The sequence below is a fragment of the Palaemon carinicauda genome, chromosome 26, assembly GCF_036898095.1.
Source record: "Palaemon carinicauda isolate YSFRI2023 chromosome 26, ASM3689809v2, whole genome shotgun sequence".
Classification (NCBI taxonomy): Eukaryota; Metazoa; Arthropoda; class Malacostraca; order Decapoda; family Palaemonidae; genus Palaemon; species Palaemon carinicauda.
This window is the reverse complement of record NC_090750.1, coordinates 64,896,340-64,917,929: the sequence shown is the minus strand read 5'-3', so window position 1 is coordinate 64,917,929 and position 21,590 is coordinate 64,896,340. Positions and strand designations below refer to the sequence as shown.

Sequence of the window (21,590 nt, the reverse complement as noted above, 5' to 3'; positions counted from 1 at the left end):
GTCCAAGCGCTAGCGAGGGTTAAAGCTCAAGAGTCCAAGCGCTAGCGAGGGTTAAAGCTCAAGAGATCAGCGCCATTGCCCCCACACTCGCTTTCAAGAGAAATCTTCCAGTGGGCCAAGTGCTGAAGGCTGGCATTTGGAAACGCCAGACCACCTTTACGGCCTTTTACTTGAGGGAGTTTACGCACAAGTCCTTGGACACCTTTGTTCTTGGCCCTGTGGTAGCAGCTCAATCTATAGTTTGATCTCTCCGGTTCCTCCGGGACAGGGAAAACTCGTCTTGATTTTTATGGTATGTTTGGCAGTGTGAAAGCAGTGTGCATGTACTCCACCTTTCTCTCTATCTCCTCCCTTAGAGTCCCATACATCAAGACAAGTATTCCCAGGTAAGATTGCTAGAGTTTGTTCACAGGTATTGTCCCCCTGTCTTCTGCTAGGCAGGGAAGACGGTGGATGTATAAACCATTTGCCTTTTGGTTATGGAGGTTCATCCAGTCACTGCGACCCTAGGGTCAAGTTTCTCTTACATTCACGCTCTCGGGTACCATCGCACGACCCAGCTCCCAGTCTCTCAGACCCCACCATCATCATGTCGGGTCGAGAGACAGGGGTAGGTGGATTTAGTCCTCTGCTCTCATTCGAGACAAGGTCTATATCCGTTCAGTTAGCTGTTCACAAGCAGCAAAGGCAGACCTCCCACCAACCAGTGAGTCTTCCTATATTAAATGACTACGAGACTTGTATATCGCGTTGGAACAAATGACAATTTGTCCTAAATTGTATTTTTCCACATTGAGCCTAAAGCGTTTGAATGAGGAAAGTGGGCTGGTGGGGGGAGCTAAGCTCCACCCCATACCGCCAGCCAACCAATCAGCACAACTGCCTGGTTTTCTTTCTCTTCGGCTGTGTCAGCTGCGCTGAAGCGAATTCCTATATTAAAAGATTACGGGTTTGTATAGCTAGGAAAAATAAAATTTAGGACAAATTGTCATATCTCTTTTCTACCCTGGCTACCCTTCACCACCAGTGTGGGATTTAGTAATATGAATATCAGGGAAGGTTAATATAAATAAACAGAATTGTAATGATAAAATTTCTTATTTCTATACTTGCCAGATATTCATGCACAAGGCCACCCTCCCTTGTCAATGATTATTAGCCTCAAGAGGATTGGGAGTTTTTTTTACTCTGACAACACGATGGTATCCCAAGCGCTGCATGTTATTTACAGTAAACACCATTAGTCTCAGTGCTTAATAGAGACATTTGAATAATGAAAGAACAAAATGGTTAATTTTTCTATTTTAATGGGCAAGATCAACTTAATGTAATTAAGTTTCCAGAGACGAAAGCAATATGAGCATCAAGCAAGTATAGAGATACATTAACAAATTTTATCATTAGAATTCCTTTTGGTAATGATAGACATCATGTGTGAACCTCAAGTGAGTAGAAATAAAAAATATCACAAATTTTAAGTAATTTGTATTTTTCCTAACAGTACTTTCCTCGAACTACTTTCTTAGGAGTATCTGGGATCTCCTCCCATCCGACCAGAGTTTTGTGTAGTTTACCCTAAACCCATTTTCTATGAGGGGCGACCTCAGGTGGAGTGATACGCGCCCTGAGGCTAACCCCGGGTCAGAGAGCATGCTTGCTCAGGTCTCGACCTCCAGTAAGTTCTTGGTTGCTAAGGTCTCTAAGAAAACCAGGGGTCACTCGGGGAAGGCAGGGTGGGCCATTACCCGAAAGTAGTTTGAGGTAAGTACTGTTAGGAAAAATACAAATTACTTAAAATTTGTGATTTGTTCCAACACGAAGTACTTACCTCGAACTACTTTCTTAGGAGACTTATACTTTAGGAGGTGGGCGTGGCCCTAAAAAGTTCTTAAGACCGTGCTGAGGAATCTCCAGAGACCTAGAAAGTGGCTAGGTTGTGTTGACCCCATAGAAAACGATTGAGAGGAAACTACACAAAAACCCATCTTAGTGTCTAAGAAACTCACCTGTGCAAGAAATCCTAGGGGACATGTCTTCCTCTTGATGAGGTTCTCGTCTCTGGCTCAGGGCACTCACAGAGCCCACTTGAAGCAGAAAAGGAGGGAAGGAAGTACAAGGGGGTTTAAGGAACGAACCTGTGTGTCTTGTGCTTGTTACCCGCGGTTATCGCTGAGGCTATGCTTTTAAACCGTTTGGAGTGCTGAAACGACGGTACCTATCGAGAACCCGTCCAGGGATCTTCTTGAATAGTCCTTCAAATAGTGAGCCGTGAAGGTAGACTGGTTGGCCCAGGTTCCTGCCCTTAGGATCTGGCCCACTGCCATATTTTTCTCGAAAGCTAACGTAGTACTCAGGCCCCTAATGTCATGGGGCTTGGGTTTCCCCGGCAAGGGGATTCCCGCCTTACTGTAGGCCCTGATGATGACTTGCCGCAACCAGAAGGAGATGGTATTCTTCAAGACTGGCTTCTTCACGAGGCCAGTGGAAACAAAAAGACTCTTGATCCCGGGCCAGAGTTTTGCTGTTCTTTCCAAGTATTTTCTCACTGCCCTGACGGGGCATAGATGCAAATCCTTCACGTCGTCTGACCAGGGGATTGCCGGAATAGAGAAACCCTCAAACCTGGGTTCCCATACGGAAGGGTTCTGGGTCTTAGCTACGAAGGAAGGAACGAACTTGAATGTGATTTCTCGCCAACCTTTCGAGTGAGCAACTTCGTAGGACAGACCATGAATCTCGCTTACCCGTTTAGCTGAAGCTAACGCCAGCAAGAAAACTGTCTTGAGAGTGAGATCCTTGTCCACGATGTCTTTCAAGGGCTCGAACGGAGGCTCGGATAACATCTTCAGGACCCTTGCCACGTCCCATTGTGGCACCTTCACAGCTTGCGAGGGGCATGATTGCTCAAAGCTCTTAATGAGCATTGAGATATGTCTGGAGTTACCCAGGTCTATGCCCTTCAGGAGAAAAACTTGGCCCAAGGCCGCGCGGACTCCCTTGATGGCTGGAATGGACATGTTGACCACGTCCCTGAGGTAAACTAGGAAGTCCGCTACCTGCGGAATGGAGACCTTCAGGGCTTGATGTCCCTAGTGGTGCACCATTTGGTAAAGGTGGCCCACTTAGCCTGATATATAGCTGTCGATGACCGTCTTAGGTAGCCCGACATCATCGTTGCTGTACTCGACGAATAGCCTTCCCTCCTCAGGAGACGCTCGATAACCTCCACGTGTGAAGGCGGAGGGACCGTGGATTTTCGTGGAACCTTTGGAAGTGTGGTTGTCAGAGAAGATCTGGCCTGTCCGGAAGGGGCCAGGGCGGCTGTTGTGTTAGCTCCCTTAGGTCCACGAACCACTCTCTCTCCGGCCACCAGGGCCCTACCAAAGTCATCTGTAGGTTGCTTGTCTTTCTCACCCTGTTGAGGACCTTCCTGAGCATCCCGAAGGGGGGAAAAGCGTACATGTCGAGATTGTCCCACGGATGTTGGAAGGCGGCTTCGAACGCCGCTTTTGGGTCTGGAACAGGAGAACAGAACACGGGGAGCTGCGTGTTCAGTGTTCAGGGTCTGGAACAGGAGAACAGAACACTGGGAGCTGCGTGTTCAGCCTTGTTGCGAAGAGGTCCATCACCGGCGAACCCCATTTCTGGATGACGGACCTGGCTACTTCTGGGTGTAGAGACCATTCGGATCCTACCACTTGCCCCATCCTGCTGAGGCCGTCGGCGAGGACGTTCCTTTTCCCTGGGATGAACCTCGCTGATATTCTTATCGGTTCCACTTAGGCCCATTCCAGAAGTTGTAAAGTGAGGACGCACAGCTCCTTCGACCTTAGGCCTCCCTGCTTCTTTATGTAAGCTACTACCGTGGCGTTGTCGCACATCAACGCTACGGTGTTTCCCCGGAATAGGTGTACAAACTCCAGGCACGCTCTTTGTACTGCCCTCAACTCTAGAACGTTTATGTGCTGGAACTTCTCTAGGGCTGTCCAGTTTCCTCTTGCTGATTTCTCTAAGAGATGAGCACCCCACCCCTCCTTCGACGCGTCCGTGAACAGGAGCATCTCCGGAGGGACGGCTGCAAAGGGCATCCCTTTGAGGGTGTTTGTCCTGCAGCTCCACCATTCCAGGACACGTTTCGTGTTCGGAAACACCGGGACCACTCTGTGGGGGGAATCCGTTTGGATTCAGTTCTCCTTCAGTTCTCCTTCAGGTTCCATTGGACCTCCCTGAGATTTAGCCTGCCCTGGGGGACCAGTTTCTCCAGAGACACAAGGTGACCTATTAGTCTCTGCCAGTCCTTTGCCCTCCTGGGTTGGTCTGTCAGGAAGGGGCGGAGGACCTGGTCTAAGTTGTCCAGCCTGTCCGCGGAAGGGAAGGCTTTCACTAACCGGGAGTCCAGAACCATCCCGAGGTAGGTTGTCTTGGTGGAGGGAATCAGTTGAGACTTCTTTAGGTTGATGGTGATCCCCAGAACGTTGCAGAACTGCAGTAACCTCGCGCCTTGCTCCTTCAGTACTTCCTCTGAGGCTGAATGTAGCAACCAATCGTCCAGGTAACGAATCAGGCGGATGCCTTGTTCGTGTGCCCAGACTGAGACCGTTGTGAAGACCCTTGTGAAGACTTGGGGGGCAGTGGACAGCCCGAAGCAGAGGGTTTTGAACTGCAACGTCTGGTTCTCCCATTTCACCCGTAGGTACTTCCTGCTGGAGGGATGAACCGGGATCTGGAAGTAGGCATCCTTGAGATCTACTGACATCATGAAGTCCCCTTCTCTCAAGGACGCCAAGACTGATTTTGGAGTGTCCATTTTGAAGTCCGTCTTGCAGACGAACTTGTTGAGGGCTGAGAGGTCTATGACCAGTCTCCATCCTCCTATTGCTTTCTCCACCAGGAACAGCCTGCTGTAGAACCCCGGACCTGGGTCCCGAACAGGTTCCATTGCCCCTTTCGCCAACATCGCTGAGACCTCTCCCTGCAGAGCTGTCCGTTTCAAGGGATCCTTGGGGGCTAGCCACTCCGCCTGCTGATCTGGTATCAGAGGAGGAGAGTCCACTAGGAAGGGCAATCTGTACCCTTCTTTCAGAACTGTCACTGTCCACGAGTCTGCTCCGTGTTTTTCCCATGCTTGCCAAAAAAGTTTGAGGCATCCCCCCACCTGAGGCTCCGGCAGGAGTAGGGGCCTCCCTCCCTATCTCTTCCTCGATGAGCGGCCTGAACGACCTCTTCTGGATGCGGAGAAGGACGGTCTATAGGCGGCTTGGTTCGGGGCTGAGACGATTGGTACCATGTTGTCACCGAGTTCTCTCTCCTAGGGTGGTTAGGAGCGGGCCGAGGAGGGCGAGGCGTGTCGACGGAGGATCTTCTAAACGTCGGCCTCCTGACCGGGTGGGGCCTGGTCTCGAACGGCTTCTTCATTCTCCGAATTCTCTCCATCACTTCCGCCGCTGCCCTCGGGGGAAAGATTGAGTCGTCCCACAGGGTCAGGTTCCTCAGAGATCTGGCCTCTCTGTCCGGCAGCCTCCTGGATATCTTGCTCAGAACAGTGTCCCTCCTTCGTAGGACCCAGTTGGCGGACATGGCTAACGACTGGTAAGACAAGAATTTTAGGGCCTTGCCTCCTGAGCTGATGAGTTCCTTGAGCAAGGCCTGGGTCTCCGGAACTGACAGGTCATATGACGACTGATCGCCCACCAGGGTGGCGGCCCACCAGTCTAACCATGAGGAGACGTTGACAAGGTCCTTCGACATCTCCTCCATCATGACCGCCTCCGAAGGAGAGAAGCAGATCGGAGCCGTGGACGCCCTTTCTTCTGAGGCTCCTTGCCCAGTTGCCCTAGTACGGTGAGTGCTGGCTCCAGTGCACAGGCACCCGCTCGCTGTCCCTCTGAGAGGTAGAACCTGCTCTGGGCTTCAGGCCCTGGAGCAGCTTGGAGGAGCTCTGGCTCTTGGGCGCCTCGGCGTGGTTGGCCACTATCCTGTCCATGTGAGCCTTTCCCAAATAAACGTCCCTCGCCAAAGGGAGGGCCAAGGAGGGGCGCTGCTTCACTGGGGCGTCCACTATTCTATTTAGGCTGGAACGCCAAGCATCTTCGGAGAAGGGTTCCGGTATGTCCAGCCTGTGGTGACTTCTGATGAGGCCTATCACCCTCCGATAGGCCGATACCTCCGCTGCTCACCCCTCTCCATGGTCGTCGAGCTCCTCCGACGGGGGTGCTGGTGTAAGTGACGAGGGTACCCCGACGGAGGACCTCGCATGTGAGGGAGTCCTGGACCGACACTCCCGCGGGGGCTCCCGACGAAGGACGGGCATCTCCATCGGAACGGGGGCCTCCATCCTGGGCCTAACGTCTCTCCTGGAGGTCCTCGAATCTACGGGCCTGCTCGTTGAGGAAGGCCGAGGGCTGCGCTCGTGCCGACCTAGGTGGCCCTTGGAGGTCAGGACTCGGCTGCCAGACCAAAGGGGCGACTCTCTCCGCTGGGCGGATGGAGTCGGAACCTTCGCGGTCTTATGCCTGTCAACTGGAACCTGCCATGAGGAATCTCTCCGTCAGGTGCCGCTGTTGCCTGAGGAGTATCTATCCGGGGAGGTCGCCCTTGGACGCCAACCTGAGGGGCCCGGCGCCGCAGCTAGTTCCAGAAGTCTGTCTCGGTGAACCATCACCCATTCGTTGCTCTTGGGGGATCTTGGGCGCCGACTCTCGTGGCGCGACCTCGAGGGGGAGCGAGAAAGCAACAACTTCCTGCGGGACTTCCCTTTTCGCCTCCTGAGGTTCCTCAGCGCCTCATCCTCCGAAGAGCAGGAAGGATCCTCCACCGATGAGACCGACGACTTATAGGCCCTCTTCGAAGGCCTCGCCTCCCGCGGTGATGTAGAAGGATTCCTGCGATGCTCCGTGGATGACGACGCCTGCAAAAAACCTCTGGGAAGACGGCCGACGGCGCTGGGGGGGAGCGAGGAGGCTGTCCCGTGGGAGCCCAGGTCCCGAAGTCATCCTCCATCCTCATCGGGGACCTGAAGGGTGTCTTAGGGGGAACCCAAGCAGTGGGCTCCGACAGCGGGGAATGCTCCTTCTCGACGTCGCCCTCGGCTGCTGAACCACCTGAAATGCACGCCCAAGAGGCTGGGGAAAAATTAGTAGCATTATTATCCCACATGGGGTCATCAGAGGAGACGTGACCAGCAGGTACCAGGTCACCATCTCCCGAAAACACTCCCGCCCCTCCCTCAGGCCCCTCACTCACCTGAAAAGACGCCACAACCCCACTGTCATGAAGATCAGACTCCTGGGGAAGGGCCGCGGGCCTCTTCCCCGCAACGGACTTACCTCGGCTCCTACTCTGGGTAGGGGAGGTTGGGAGAGAAGCTTGGACCGCCGAGGCGCTCGTCGAAGCAAGGGAGGAAGGGACGTTGGTCTTCTTAGGCGACTTCTTCACCGCCGCCTTCTTTTTGGTGCTACTGTATACTGCACCCACTGCACCTCATTCCACGACTCGCACTCCGGTCACGTGTCGGAAGGGGAACACACACTGGCCCGGAACGATGAACACAAGGAGTGCGGGTCAACTTCTGGTTTCGAAAGGAACGCTCCACACGATTTGCCGGCCATAGGCCCAGGACAACGGCGAGGATGCTCCATGATGAAGGAGAAGCACTACGAGCCACAAGCACACACAGAGAAAGCACAAAGAGAAAGCACAAAGGGACCACGTGGGAAGCGCGTGGGGGACAAAGGGTCGGGGACACACAAGTCACACTGGGATAAGGAGAGCGGCGAGATGATATCGCGACGCGATCAGAGAACTTACTGGAGATCGAGACCTGAGCAAGCATGCTCTCTGACCCGGGGTTAGCCTCAGGGCGCGTATCACTCCACCTGAGGTCGCCCCTCATAGAAAATGGGTTTAGGGTAAACTACACAAAACTCTGGTCGGATGGGAGGAGATCCCAGATACTCCTAAGAAAGTAGTTCGCGGTAAGTACTTCGTGTTGGAACAATCAATTATTAATTTTCATTTCTATACTGTAATTATGCTGTTGTCTAGGTAGTAGGTTGGCTAGGCCACGAGCCACCCGTTGAGATACTACCGCTAGGGAGTTGCGAGGTCCTTTGACTGGCCAGACAGTACTACATTGGATCCTTCTCTGTGGTTATGGTTCACTTTCCTATTGCTTAAACATACACCTAATAGTGTGGCCTATTCTTTACAGATTTTCCCCCATGTCATACACCTGACAACACTGAGAATAGCAAACAATTCTTCTTCATCTAAGGGTTTAACTACTGCATTGTAATTGTTCAGTGGCAACTTTCCTCTTGGTAAGGGTAGAAGAGACTCTCTAGCTATGGTAAGCAGCTCTTCTAGAAGAAGGACACTCTAAAATCAAACCATTGTTCTCTAGTCTTGGATAGTGCCATAACCTCTGTACCATGGTCTTCCACTGTCTGGGGTTAGTTCTCTTGCTTCAGGGTACACTCAGGCACATTATTCTATCTAATTTTTCTTCCTCTTGTTTTGTTGAAGTTTTTCTAGTTTATATAGGAAATATTTGTGTTGCTGTTCTTGAAATATTTTATTTTTCCTTGTTTCCTTTCCTCACTAGGCTGTCATCTCCATTGGAGCCCTTGGGCTTATAGCATCCTGCTTTTCCAACTATGGTTGTAGCTTGTTAAGTAATAATACATACATACATACATATACCAAGGCACTTCCCCCAATTTTGGGGGGTAGCCAACATCAAACAAATGAAACAAAAAAGGGGACGTCTCCTCTCTACGTTCCTCCCAGCCTGACAAGGGACTCAACAGAGTTCGGCTGGTACTGCTAATAATAATAATAAAGATTATTCATGACCACCAAAGGCAACGGATAGGTCATTCTGTTTAGTACAGAGATTGACCATATAGTACTGTAAATACTGCACAGTTATGATCAGTTCTAAGTCGGGTGATCAGTTCTAAGTCCTGTTTCCACCCAACCTAACACCAAGGATAACGCAATGCTTGTTGTCTACTGCAGGTAGACCTGTAGCCCCCCCCCCCAAAAAAAAAAAAAAAAAATTTGTCATTGAATAGGCCCCAAAGTTTTATTAATCAAACCCAATAGCTTGGGGATGGTATAGGTTATGAACACTAATGTCTTCTATTGGGGCAGAGACCCTGAGTTTGGTCGCACCTTCTGACCCACATAATGCAAGTCAGGATTATTTAAAGAATACTTACTGTAATAAATTTTAGACATAATACTCCTGCTTTCTTGCGGGGTAATACAATAGTGGGAACAGTATTGTTTTACCTATGTACAGAATTAGCTAGCCAAAGAGAATCATTTAGATATGCTATACACATGACTGCCAGGGTCATTTGGTTCATCAGTTCAGTGCAATAAGGTGTAGCACCAAGTGCCAAGTTAAACAGTCATTCAACTTGCTTGACCTCCTCCAGTAATCAAAATCCATGCTTTTGCAAACACACTGACCAAATTCACCTTAAAATATCACAAATTTTTAAGTAATTTGTATTTTTCCTAACATACTTACCTAGAACTACCTTCTTAAGAGTTATTGGTTAACTCTACCTAACCGACCAGCTTTTTGTATAGTTTACCCTCTTCCCGTTTTCTACAGGGTCAACCTCTGGCAGTGTGGTACGTGCCCTGAGGCGACCCGGGGTCGGGCAGCGTGCTAGTTCAGGTCGAATCGCCAGTAAGTTTCGTTGGAATAGGTATTACTCGATCCTGCAGGTTCTCGGGGAAGGATGGGTGGGCCATAACCCGAAGGTAGTTCTAGGTAAGTATGTTAGGAAAAATACAAATTACTTAAAAATTTGTGATTTGTTCCAACACGGTTACTTACCTAGAACTACCTTCTTAGGAGACTTACACTTTAGGAGGTGGGAGTGTCCTGCAGGGATCAGGATTCGACGGGGAGGCACGCGAGAGAGGGAACCTCTAAGGAGGTCTTGGTTCCACGACCACTAGAAAACTGCATGAAAAGTAGGGGAAATTATCCAAAAAACTCACTTAGTGTCTTACCTTTTTCAAAACCAACTCCGATACATGTCCTCTTGAAGGGTGTTCCTTCAAGTGACTAAGGTCTTTTCAACATCATCTTGGCCCGGACAGTCCGGGGAAGGAAGGAAAGGGGGGGTTAGGTTAAGGAAGGAACTAGTGTCTCTTGGCATTAACGCCCCCGGTTACCTTGGGGCTATGACCTTAGATCTCTTGAAGGGCCAAAATAATTGGGCCAATGGAAAACCTGTCCAAGGATTTCCTCGTACAATCTTTGAGATAGTGTTCCGTGAAGGTGGACTGTCTGGACCAGGTCCCAGCCTTCAGGATCTTACCCACAGCCATGTTTTTCTCGAAAGCCAGGGAGGTGCTCAGACCCCTAATATCATGAGGCCTTGGCTTTCCTGGGAGAGGGGTTCCAGAAGCCTCGTAGGCCCTCTTTATCACCTGTCGCAGCCAGAAAGAGATAGAGTTCTTCGAGACCGGTTTCTTCACCCGGCCTGTTGAGATGAATAAATTTTTGATCTGAGGGCGGAATTTTGCAGTCCACTCCAGGTATTTTCTTACTGTTCTCACGGGACATAAGAGTAGATCCTTCGGGTTGTCGGAGCGAGGGATGGCTGGCACCGAAAAACCATCAAACCGAGGATCCCAACACGCCGGGTTCTGCGTCTTCGCCACAAAGCTAGGGACGAACCTAAAGGCAACTTCTCTCCACCTTTTGGAGTGTGAGACCTCGTAAGAGAGGCCGTGTAACTCGCTAACTCTCTTTGCCGAGGCCAGGGCTTAAAGAAAAGCTGTTTTAAGGGTGAGTTCTCTGTCTAGTACGTCCCTGAGAGGTTCGAAGGGCGGTTCTGACAGAACTTTGAGAACTCTGGCTAGGTCCCACTGCAGAACCCGTACTTCCTGGGGGGGACATGATTGTTCAAAACTGCGGATGAGCATAGAGATGTGCCTTGAGGCTCCCAAGTCAATGCCCCTAATGAGGAAGACTTGACCTAGGGCCGCTCGAACTCCTTTGATGGCCGGAATGGACGAACCCACGTCGTCTCTCAGGTACACCAAAAAGTCTGCAATGTCCTGGATCGACGCCCCTAAGGGCCTGATGTTCTTGGACGTACACTACTTCAGGAAGACTGCCCACTTTGCCTGGTAGACTACCGCCGAGGAACGCCGTAGATAACCCGACATCCTTGCCGCGGTTCTCGATGAGTATCCTTCTTCTCGATAACCTCCACGCGTGAAGGCGGAGGGATCGAGGGTTTTCGTGCCACCTGTGAAAGTGAGGTTGACGCAGGAGGTCTGGCCTGTCCGGAAGCGGCCAAGGAGGACGAAGAGCTAATTCCTTTAGGTCTGCGAACCAGTCTCTCTCCGGCCACCAGGGTGCTACCAAAGTCATCGACAGGTTGGACGACACTCTCACTCTGTTCAACAGTTGCCTGATCAAACTGAAGGGAGGGAAGGCGTACACATCGAGACCGTCCCAGGGATGTTGGAAGGCGTCCTCGAACGCTGCTGACGGATCTGGGATTGGAGAACAGAACACGGGGAGTTGGGCATTCAGACGTGTGGCGAATAAGTCTATCACTGGGGAGCCCCACATTAGGATGACTGCTCGAACTACCTCCGGGTGTATGGTCCACTTGACCTGCCCTGCTGAGGCCGTCGGCCATCACGTTCCTCTTTCCTGGGATGAACCTTGCCGTCAGTTCTATCCCTTCTTCTGTAGCCCACTCTAACAGTTCCGTGGCTAGGGCGCATAGGACCCTCAACTTCATACCTCCCTGTTTCTTTACATACGCCACTACTGTGGCGTCGCACATTAACGCCACAGAGTTTCCTCGCAGGAAGTGTACGAACTGTCGACACGCCCTCAGAACCGCTATCATTTCCAGGATGTTTATATGGAGAGATGCCTCCTCGCTGGACCACTGCCCTTTTGTCGATTTTCCTAGCAGGTGTGCTCCCCAACCCTCCTTCGATGCGTCCGTGAACAACAGCATCTCCGGGGGATCGGGGGCGAAGGGCATTCCCTTCTCTGTGTTCGACCTGATGTTCCACCAAAGAAGGGTCTCTCTCGTCTTCGGGAGGACTGGGACTATTTTGTGGGGCTCCTTGCCTTGGGTCCACGACTCCCTCAGATTCCACTGTACCGGGTGGAGCCTGAGTCTCCCTTGCGGTACTAATTTTTCCAGCGAAACCAGATGACCCAGTAACTTCTGCCAGTCCTTGGCCCTCCTGGGTTGTCCCGTCAGGAAGGGTTGAAGGATACGTTCTAGGTTGGCTAACCTCTCCCCTGAGGGGAAGGCCCTTAGTAACTGGGTGTCCAGGACCATCCCCAAGTAAGTCATTCTGGTGCTGGGGACTAGTTGGGACTTCTCTAGGTTGACCGTGATCCCTAACACCCTGCAGAGGTCGAGCAACATATCGCCTTGCTCCTTCAGTTGTTCCCTTGAGGCAGAAAGAAGCAACCAGTCATCCAGGTACCTGAGTAGACGTATGCCTTTCTCGTGTGCCCATGCCGAGATCGTGGCGAACACACTCATGAACACTTGCGGGGCCGTCGAGAGGCCGAAGCACAGGGTTTTGAACTGCAGGACACTGGACTCCCACTTGATTCTGAGGAACTTCCTGCTGGAGGGGTGCACAGGGATTTGAAAATAGGCATCCTTGAGGTCGAGAGACATGAGGAAATCCCCCCTCCCTCAAGGCTGCTAGCACTGTCTTAGGGGTATCCATCTTGAAGTCCGTCTTTGAGACAAACTTGTTGAGGGCTGAGAGATCTATGACCGGCCTCCACCCTCCTGTCGATTTCTCCACAAGGAAGAGCCTGCTGAAGAAACCCGGGCCGGGGTTCTCCACTGTCTCCAAAGCTCCCTTGTCGATCATGGAAGCTACTTCCTCTTGTAGTGCCGACCTCTTCAAGGGGTCATTTGGAACCAGCCACTCGGCCCGATGGGCTGGGATGAGAGGGGGAGGCTCTTCTAGGAAAGGGAGTCTGTAGCCCTCTTTCAGGACCGTCACCGTCCAGGGATCCGCACCGAGATCCCGCCATGCTTGCCAAAAATGTCTGAGGCATCCCCCTACTAGGGGCTCCTGAAGGAGTAGGGGGCCTCTCTTCCTACCTTTTTCTGGAGGAGCGGCCAGATCTACCTCTCCTAGCGTTACCGTAGGAGGGTCTGTAGGCTGACTAAGGGCCTGCGGTGGCCCTACGGGTGGGCTGCTGCGAGGCTTGAAGCCAAGGAGCTGAAGGTGGTTCCCTTCGAGGCAGCAAGGGTGTGGCCTGTGAGGAGTGAGGGACGTCCGTTGAGGCTCTTCTAAACGTAGACTTACTCATGGGGGGGGGGCCCCTAGGATCCGTTTCTCTCACTTTCCTCACCTTCTCCATTGTATTTTCCACCAAATTGATGGGGAAAATGTCATTCCCCCACTCGGAGGAATTCCTCAGCCTCCTCGCTTCTCTGTCCAGCAACTTCCGCACCAGTTTGCTCAGTACCGTATCCCTTTTCCTCAGGATCCAGTTTGTAGCCACCGACAGAGACTGGGATGATAAAAACTTAAAGGCCTTGCCTCCAGAACTAACAAGATCCCTCAGCATGGCCTGATTGTCTGGGAGGGAGAGGTCGTGGGATGCCTGAAACCCCACCAAAGCGCAAGACCACCAATCCAGCCAGGAGGACACGTAGACCAGGTCCTGTGCCATGTCCTCCATCATAGAGGCTTCTGACGGGGAAAAGCACACGGGCAGTGGAGGCCCTGTCTTCCGAGGCTCCCTGGTTCAGCGCGGTCACCGCTGCTTCTACCGCACAGGGACCACCGTGATGCCCTTCGGGAACGTAAAACCGTTTCTGGGATTTCAGGCCCGGAAGAAGCTTGGAGGAACTCTGGCTTCTGGGGGCCTCTGCCAGTCCTGCAAGGTACTCATCTACCTGCTCCATCCCCAACTTCACGTCTTGAGCGAGAGGGAGAGACAAAGAGGGCTTTTGTTGTACCGGGCTGTCGATCATCCTGGACAGTCCGGATAGTACGGCCTTTGCAGCTGAGGGCTTGGGTTCATCCAAACGGTGATCCCTCCGAATTAGGGCCAGAACCTTACGGTAGGAGGAGATGTCAGACGAGCACTCCCCTCCTTCAACCAGGTCTTCCGTCACCAGTTCCTCCGTACGGGGGTACGCCGTGACGGTGGGAAAGGCAACGCCCGACGAGCCTGCCAGTGATATGGGCTGCCCCGTGGGGACGAAGGCATCCGTCATGGGAGTACCAATGCCCGACGAGCCTGCCAGTGGTATGGGCTGCCCCGTGGGAACGAAGGCATCCGTCATGGGAGTACAGTACCTAGTTCCACGGGGGGCTCCGTGGATGGGGGATCCATGCGGACCGACGGGCGCCCTTGGTGCTTAAGGAAGGCCTCCAAGGTGCCCGTGGTCGACGCTAAGCCTACCTTCATAATCCTTATATCCTTCCTAAGGGAAGAAGGGGCGGAGGCTACCGTTGAGGTAGTTACTAAACGGGGGTCCCGGTTCGAACCCTCTTGCCGGGCGGCTGGTCCGAAGGAAGAGCTAGGAGGATGAGACACAGAAGGCGAGGCTCTAGGGAGCCACCCGGAAGCGGCCGTGGCTGTGGTAAACCTAAACAGCTCGCTCCGGGGCACTGTGAAATTCACCCAGCCCTTGGACTTACTCCTCTTCGCTTTCTTTTTAGAGGACTTCGACCTTTTCTTACCATGCCTCGAGCGGGAACGAGACTTCTTCTTGCGGGATTTCTCCCTCTTCCTCTTGCTAAGGTTCCTGTCCTCGTCCTCTGATAACGAAGCAGAAGAAGAGTCCGATGACGACGACGATGACGAGGATGAGGACGGAGCTCTCCGACCGGCCGACACGTCGAAGACTGCGGGGCGAAATTCTCGTCGTTTCTCAGGTGTGGGAGGTTGCAGAAACACGGGGGGTAGCGTAGCCGAGGGAGCCGGAGGGGACCGCGCGAGCCCTTTACAGAGCCATTGCTCCACATCCTCTTCTCCTCTAACGGGAGACCTTAAGGGAGTCCTAGGGGCCACCCACGTGGTGGGGTCCGAAGACGACGAACTACCTTTTTCGGTGTCTCCCCTGGCGGTTGACGCACCTGAAACACGCCACGAGGCAGGGGAAGTATCGGCACTCGGCCTACCCGTATAGGATCTTCTGAGGAGACGGGACCTGCGGGCACCAGGCCCTCGCCTCCTACCCACACTTCCGCACTACACTCAGGCCCCACACATGCCTGCCCCACACTGGACACTTCCCCCACAGGAATATCAGACTCTTGGGGAAGGGCAATGGGCCTCTTCCCCGCAACGGACTTACCTCGTCCCCTACGCTGGGTAGGGGAAGAAGGACAGGCGCTACGGTCTGCCGAGGCGTCTGGTGAACCCACAGGCGAAGATATGCTGGAGTCCTTAGGCGACTTCTTAGCTGCCTTCTTCTTCTTCGTCCCGAAGAGCACCCACTGGATCTCAGTCCAATTAGCACACTCCGGGCACGTAGAGGTAGGGGAACACGCTTTCCCCCTACACGTGGAGCACAAGGAGTGGGGATCAACCTCAGGCTTGGAAAGGAAAGCCCCGCAAGACTTCCCAGCCACAGGCCCAGGGCAACAACGAGGATGCTCCATAACGTAAAGCTAACACACCAAGAGACACAAGGATGTAAAGGGAAAGTGAAATGGAAACACGTGGGTGACACGCGGTAAGCACAAAGGATCGGGGGACACAAAGGGTCGCACAAGGTAAGAGAGAGCGCGGCGAGATGTTGATCACGTCGCGACCAGAAACTTACTGGCGATTCGACCTGAGCTAGCACGCTGCCCGACCCCGGGTCGCCTCAGGGCACGTACCACACTGCCAGAGGTTGACCCCGTAGAAAACGGGAAGAGGGTAAACTATACAAAAAGCTGGTCGGTTAGGTAGAGTTACCAGTAACTCCTAAGAAGGTAGTTCTAGGTAAGTAACCGTGTTGGAACAATCATTGTTTAAGAGCAATCAAAACCATGATCTGGCAATGTGGATATAAGAGTCCTAACAACACAAATGAAAAAATAAGTGGTAGATACAGAGATAAAGCCCAAGATGATTTAATTAAAAGAGCTACTAAAACATTACAAATATTTAGGCAGCATCTCTTTCATACCCTTCCCTCCAAAATTTAGGATTATAGACTAAAAAACAAGCACCAAATTTGATAATTATTACAAGGAGGGAATAAATATTAAAATAGAAAGAAGATTTTATTAAGATATTTGACTAGTATATGTACAAAAGTTTTATAAAAAAGTTACATCTTTGGTGATGTGCCTAATCAGACACTCATACAATCAATGAGTTGTGCGATGAGTTCCTTGGTCTACTGTACTTTCGTACTCACAAGTAGCTGCAATAATTGGTTGTGATCTGGAAAAACATTTACTAATAATACTCAAGATAAATTTATTATGAAATAATTAAGGTCTTCTTGTACCTCTTGCATTTCAATGTGCTTTAGTAGCTCAGTACATGAGATAGCATTGCTACTGTATACAAGACAAACATAACACAGACTTCTTGTAAAAGAAATATATTCATTCATATAAATTCAAATACTAATATAGAATGATTTGTCACTGAAATTAAAATTGAGAGGTTTATGAAGACAGACCCATCATCCAATGATAAAGAGTGAACTCCTTTACTTAGGTGTATTTAGAAAAAAGTGACAACTCCCAAAAATTACAAATGACCCAAAACTGAATTCTTCAATGAATAAAAGTTTTACATGGTATCTTTATTATATACAACTATAAACATGAGCAGCAAACACACAACTGTTTGCTGCTTGTAGCTGTATCACTTTACACAATTTACATTTATGCCTTCATCTCTCTCACACCTTCATGTACTGTACTGTACCTGTCCTTTTGCATTAATTCTAAGTTATCAAGTCATCGCCATCAACATTAACTATTGCAGCATAAAAGCCAAAACAAATACCTTCTAAAACAGCAAATACCATCTGTTTACATTATTGAAAATTCTATGTGACCAACATATATGCAATTCTAATAAATAACAACCAAAAAAGTATGGGAAAAATATACCTTTAGACACATGATAAAAACCATACCTTCTAGTAAACTTTCAAAGTTAGCATGTAAATTCTGGCTAAACAAAGACACCAACTCCCTTCAAGTGTGATGGGGGGGGGGGGGGGGGGGGTTTTTACATCAAAAACCAAAGTAATCCAACAAAATCACTTGAGCCAAATGCATTCAAATGGTTGGGTTAGTCAGGGTGTGTGGTAAAGATAATTACTGGAAATTAAATTTATTAAATAATATTACTTTTGCAGTAGGCCACTAAGACCACAATAAATAAAATAACGCTAATAGGTCCCACGATGGAAAGTTGAGGTTCGAAACTTGGCACATTGAATGGACATAAGACTTGGAAGGCGTTTCTGGTGATATTTAAAAAACAAAGATATAATTATATTGTCAACTGGTTTAATTTATTACTTCACTCCTGTTGCACATTCATACACGAGTGAATGATTGTGCATGTAATAATTGAGAACTGAAGTCAGTGCTGCTCAGTGGTAAATAAACCTCCATTAAAAGGCACTAAATTAGACAATATGGAAGATTAAAACTTTCATGCTATTTTTCATCAAGATTCACCCTGTTTCAAGATTCGGTACAGTAGTATTGAAGGAAAGGGGCACATACAAAGCCAAATGTTTTAAAATTACACAAGAGGAGCCTCTTAATACACACAAATCCAGAAAAGAATACAATACCTATGAATATTTAAAAGTCGGAAAAGGCTAAGAAATTTTCTGAATAAATACAGGTATGGCATGTCTTCAAAGAATCTATAACTTACAAAAAATAATTCTCACCACACAACAAACCTTCATCTTACAAGTGCAAATTAAATACAAAGGACTGCATGTATAGAAATAAAAAAAAAATGATGGTATTCTATTTAAATAATTCTAAACATACAGATTTTCACTTTTAAATGCACAAATAAAACAACAGGGTTTGTTCTTGCATAAGAACATATCAATTCACAAGCCTCTTCAATATAGCAATCAATTACTGCATAGGTTACCAAAAATATTCACACTGTCATGGCAATGAATAAGTACAGCAGTACATCACTGATATCTTTGGAAAAACTTATCTTAAAATTTCTTTCAACTCAAAAATTGCTTTAAAAAAGGCAGTTAATTTAACAAAAACTTTTAGCTAGAAGAGGATATAAACTTTAGTAAGCAATGAACTCAGACTTCATACAATGAGAAACAATATCCAATAAATGCAAAATTGTTCTTACAAACAACCTGTCTACTAACCGCCAATATCATTCCTCTTGCAAATGTAATAAACAGTTAAAGACGTGTGTTTGAGTGTGTTCATGAAGTAAGAGGAAAACAATGCCAAAGCTACTGGGTTGATAAGGGGAAATAAAGTTGAATTGGGGGAATAAACCCTGAGCTTGAAGGAGATAAGCTGAAATGGATCATTATCAAACCCTTGAATAGTCTTAAGTGTGCAAGTCGTGAGACTGGCACTTGCAACTTCATGGTACTTTGTACTGGTCACAAAAGAACTTAATAACCACTTGATTATTATGATCTACATCATGTAATAGAGTCAGCATAATTAATAAAAATTTTAATTTTCTGTATTACAAAATATATACTGTATACTATGCGCTTGCTAATACTGCTTATAATATATTACATTCAGCAATATGACCTGTTCCTTAGGTTTTGGTTACTTTAACATATTACCTGAGCAAATAATGTAGTATAACATACTACGATTTCATCCACAGTTTACAGCAACCAAAAAGCACTATATGTATTTTTCTGACTTGCATTTATGTACTAATTAGAATGCTATAAGTAAAAAATAAATAATTGGCCAGACTACTGGAAATTGAGATTTCGTATAAAAAAAAAAAAAATTACAACCCACATGGATTAAAAAAATTATTTTTGTCATTACTCGAAAGTCTGTTAATTTATATATAAAAAAAAGTTTCTAATGCTTTTAATCTACCATGATAATTTAATGAATGAGACAATGATTAATCAGGTAATATGATGTCACATACACAAATGTAAGTCACTAAAAACATTGCATCAAAATGCAACTTGGATGCTCCTGTAAATGTGGTTCAATGTGAATAAACTGTATTGCAATTCATACACTTATGGAAAAGAACTATCAGCCTTAAAATGACAAAAAGGTAATGCAATTACAGTGTTCAACTGTAATTAAGTTTGCAATCAGAATGCCCCTTTTTAATTCACTAGAGTAAAATTTAACAAAGCAAATTTATACTTTCAAACCAAGTTAGGTGAAATGCTGAGGGGGAAAAACAAATTAATTTGATGTAACACCTTAGTTCTACAACTAAATAGTGTATACAGTATCATATAAATACAACAATGAAACAACTCCAGCACTGTGTAACATTCTCCGAACTGTCAAAGCCTGCTCTTGAGACCTTAATTTTATGGATGGTTAAATTACTTGTAGTTCCCTTAGTGAAAAAATAACTGAAATGCTGACTTTATTGCACGATTCAAATTAACTGTTATCGGTGACTGTATCTTTTAAGATATCAGATTTTTTTTTATGAAGTGCCAAAATAAAACATTGAAAAGCAAGACTACATCAATTGGCACATCAAAAATCTTTTGTACCCTCATTCATGCACTGAATGCACCAACATAAATCCTAAAGTGTGACCTCTACTGGAATGGTCAGCATTATTGTATACCTTAAACACTTAATTATATATTACTTCACATTTCTAGATAATAAATGCAAAACAAAATTAAAAATAAATAAGAAACACAACAAATACCACTGATAAATTGATGTTCAAGTTGAGAAATTTCATGTCAACCTAATTGATTCAATTTGTTGTTAAAATTATATATGGCAAAACTAACAATATGGTAGTTGAAACTAATACACCACTGGTATCTTTTTCATTACTTTTGATTTATGGTTCCGGTACAAAACTACTATACAACTGTTACACTTTAATTTTTGATAGGTTTTTTGAGGGTCTGCAATATTTTTTGTGAGAGCCCTGTCTGGCGAAAAATGCCAGGCAATCTAACGAACGAGCAAGAAGTTATTGTAAGTACCAAAAATGTGCAGTAATACAAAAATTTCTTATTGAAAAATATGGCAATACAGTAACTAAAATGTGTTTCTAATTCATTTTGTTTTTTCTTTCTTTAACCTTTCAACCATCCATTTATATAACTATTTCTAGACAGTAAAATAATAATCAGTTAATATATACTGTATATGAGAGGAAAGAGCAACACTGAGTCATGCATGTAGGGCAACATTACATTTTTCCCTTCTGATATGTGCACCATCCCAATGGAAAACAGAGAAGGCATATGAAAAGAAATGAAAAAAAAGTTTGTATTCTCCACATCAAACTCAAAAAGGCTACATCACTTCACAGCAAGTAGTGGTAGTAGTAGTAGTAGTAGTAATATTCAGACAAAAGCACTCAACAGCACCTTGTGGCCATAGGAGGTATCCAAGCCCATGTATCCTGCGATCAACAATATGCTCTTAAATCTCTGCATCCTCATTTCAATGGTGAAAGAATTTCAAGTCTCTCTTTCACTAAACGTTGCAGTCATCCTACAGGTAACATCCCCTTCACAAAATACTCGGCTTGTAACTGGTGGGTTACCAAATTCTGAACAATGAAAGTCCATGTTCACTTAAGCTATACAGTATCTTATATATACACTTAAGGGTGACAATGCCTCCTTTATGCATATTGCAATCTGATCACTTTTAATCATTAAAGTAATCCTTTCACTAAAAAAAATTCTCTCTTTGATCTTTTCCAACTTTCCATTTCTCAACAAGGTCAAGTTATGGAATGTCTGACCAATTTCCCACTATTTACATTTTTTTTTTTTAAACAAGTCCAATCAGACAATTCTGACCATGTGGTCCCACCACAAATAAACACAATTTTCTTAAGACAATATTTTCAAATTAATTGTCAAAATTATCATCTGCTGTTAATTACATAAATTTTCAGTCAGATTCTGATCCATCTTCTTCAAATCCTGTAAGATCTACTTCAACTAATTTCCCATTATGAATAGCATACTCGAGCAGAGCGAGGTGACAAAACACATACTGGTCTGGCATCTGAATAGAGTAAGCCCGTTGTGACCTTATTTTTTCAACAGTACCTTTTACTTCAATAGTTCCTACTTCCTCTAGGCGACGGATGCAAATGTCAAGTGTGCAGAATGTCCCTGAAAAAGAAATCTCCGAGTTATAATCATACTTTACTAATACGATGGCAATGAATCATTATAAATCCCAAAATTGTTACAAAGAAAAAACGTGAATAATCCAAATCTTCACAACAATAATTTAAGAATAAAATTACACATGTAATCATACTAATAAAAACACTCCTATTAATGAGAGAAGTTCAGACACTAGTAACCTAACCTTAAGAGTTACTTACAAACCATAACTTAATATTCTACAAAAATCAGGCG

General features: G+C 47.2%; 1 protein-coding gene across 18 annotated transcripts in view; it reads right to left on the bottom strand.

Moving 5' to 3' along the window:
* Positions 1-16,253: 16,253 nt before the first annotated feature.
* Positions 16,254-21,590, bottom strand: part of Ptpmeg2 (Protein tyrosine phosphatase Meg2) — a 283,516-nt gene continuing 278,179 nt past the window's right edge. For all 18 annotated transcript variants that reach the window (XM_068349680.1, XM_068349673.1, XM_068349663.1 and 15 more), the window contains one exon: positions 16,254-21,338. In XM_068349680.1, the coding sequence (XP_068205781.1) occupies positions 21,112-21,338 (227 nt within the window). In that variant the 3' untranslated portion in view covers positions 16,254-21,111. The remainder of the gene's footprint in view (positions 21,339-21,590) is intronic.